The following is a 2353-nucleotide window of genomic DNA, read 5'->3' as shown; positions in this document are numbered from 1 at the left end:
CGTATTGATCACTAAAATGTTGCTCTTGACCACAGCATGACTGAGCTGGACAAAGAAATAAGTACTTTGAGAAGCGGCTTGAAAGCAGTGGAGACAGTGAGTATTTGTTCCCCCCTTGAAACCCTGGTCCTTCCCTCGCTCTAGCCCTGGTCGCTCTCAGCACATGAGTCACCGGCGGCTGCCTTGGCATGTGGTTTGCCCAGGAGTAAACAGTGACTGTAAAAAAGAGTGAGAGCAACAAAGAAGCAGATAGGCGGGCCTGTGTGGCCTGGCATCCGGATGGGCAGCAGCAGGATGCTGTGGGTGGGTCTGTGGGCGGGTCTGTGGGCCGGTAGCTGGGAAAGGACCCAGGCTTTCCACCACTTTTTCACCTGTGAGCCGTAAGTCATGAAAATGAGTGGGTTGAACACTCCCGATCATCTATAGCTCTGGCAGATAATTTCTGCAAAGATAGTTGTATGTCTGTCATAGAGCAAGCAGGCAAAGGTTTGTGTAAACTTCTTAAGCAAACACTGGCGGGGGGTGGGGGGTGGGAAATGAGTCACTGCGCCCAAAGGTTTGGGCTCACACTCCAAGGCGGACGTCAGGGTAAACTGACACCACAAAGTACACAAAGGCAACCCTCTTTTTTTTTTTTTTTAAGTGATCTGGGCTAGATAATCAAGAATTTTTTCATTTCTTACATTCTATTAGCATGCAATGTTTATTCTCAAGAAATCAGTTAGACCTCTCCTTTGTCTCTAAAGGAGCCCTGGTAGTGTAGTGATTATGCATTGAGCTGCGATCTGCCTGGTCCACAGTTCAAAACCACCAGCAGCTCCTTGGGAGAGAGACGGGCTTTCTACTCACGTCCACAGTTACAGTCTTGGAAACCCACAGGGAATCACTGTGAGTCAGCAATGATTCAATGGCAGTGAGTTTTGTCCCCTAAAAGTCCGTCCTCAGAAGTGTGCATTGGGCAGACTCTGGGAGGGACTCAAGGCAGAGGGACGCGGTGATTCAGTGGCCTTGCCCATGAGGTGTTGCAAGGGCTGAGAGAGAAGCGCAGTGATATCAGAATTGCCTTGAGGAGGAAGCGTGTGAGAAAGAGCATTACGGCGTGATGGGTGTGTATTGGAGAGAGAAGAGTTCTTTCTGGAAGAAGTTCACTCTGAACTGAGCCGTGGTTGGCGCAGTGGTTAGGCGATGGGCTGAGATCCACAAAGTCAACAGTTTGAAACCACCAGCCGCTCCATGAGAGAAAGGAGACTGTCTACTCCCGTCAAGAGTTAGGGTCTCTGAAATGCACAGGGCAGTTCTTCCTGCCCCAGATGGTGCCTGTGGGTCAGCGTGGACTCGATGGCCAAGTCTGGGTTTGTTTCTCTCACTGGCCTGCAGGACTGTCGCTTGGGTGTGTGTGGGCGTGAGAGAGCTGAGGGTAAATGAGACCACCTTTCTCATCTCCACAAGAGGTACGGTCTCACAAGCGCAGGGGCAGTCCTACCGTGGCTTTGAGGGCCGTTATTCGTCGGCATCGGCTTGATGGCAGTGTCTGGTCTGGTCTGGTCTGGTTTGGTTTGGTTTGGTTTGGTTTGGTTTGTGCCCAGGCCTCCGCAGAGAGAAAGCCAGCAAGGCTGCTGAAGGCAGAGAGGGGTCAGGTGTGGAAAATTGAATGTGACCATTTGCGGGGCACACAGTGCCACATGGATCCTGTGTAAATGCGGCCACCAGTAAAGAGGACAGGTGGCCAAACGGATCGTTGGGGATGCTGGTCAGGAGAGTCTGTGCAGTAGCTCTGCTCTGGCTCCTGGTGAAGGAGCAGGCTGCTTGGGAAAGACGCCGCCCTGAAGTATCTTTCACCGTTCGCATTTATTCCTCAGTTGGGTCACGAGGCCACCCCCCACCCCCCACTTCTTTCTGCTTGCAGAGGTAGCTTTCAGAAAGCACTCCTTAAAGATACACCACTAACAAAGAGTAGCATCTGTAGTGCCCAAAGTTTTCTGTGTGTTCTCCTAGAATTAGGTGCATGTGAATTTTATTTCCTTTTTTGGCTACTTAAGAAACGAACGGAGATGAACTAACTGATGGTGTGGCCGGGTTTCTCTCCAGCCCCAGCGGGCCCAGAGTCAGAGATGTGAGTTCCTAGGGCCCGTCCTCCAGGGCTTTCCCAGGCCAGGCTAGATAAGGACAGCCGGGAACAGGCCCCCTCCTTTGATGACCCTGACCCTGTTGCCATTTCCGCCCAGTGGAAGCCTTTTCAGGAGGAGCTGTGAGCAGCTGGTGGAGAGCATGCCCCGAGAGAGAGCTGGCCAAGTTCTATGTTGCTGGTTGATTAAAAACTATTCCGCTGGGCGCTCTCCAACCCCAGGGTCTG

General features: G+C 52.1%; 1 protein-coding gene across 3 annotated transcripts in view; it reads left to right on the top strand.

The window, feature by feature from the left end:
* DAAM1 (dishevelled associated activator of morphogenesis 1) overlaps positions 1-2353 on the top strand; it is a 201688-nt gene that overhangs the window by 188584 nt on the left and 10751 nt on the right. For all 3 annotated transcript variants that reach the window (XM_004698617.2, XM_004698618.3, XM_045287755.1), the window contains one exon: positions 36-96. In XM_004698617.2, coding sequence (XP_004698674.1) covers positions 36-96 — 61 coding nt within the window. The remainder of the gene's footprint in view (positions 1-35; positions 97-2353) is intronic.

The sequence above is a fragment of the Echinops telfairi genome, unplaced genomic scaffold, assembly GCF_000313985.2.
Source record: "Echinops telfairi isolate 266 unplaced genomic scaffold, ASM31398v2 ScPeMD7_18;HRSCAF=68, whole genome shotgun sequence".
Lineage (NCBI taxonomy): Eukaryota > Metazoa > Chordata > Mammalia > Afrosoricida > Tenrecidae > Echinops > Echinops telfairi.
Note: the sequence above shows the minus strand (reverse complement) of the source record. Positions and strands in the feature narration are given on the sequence as shown.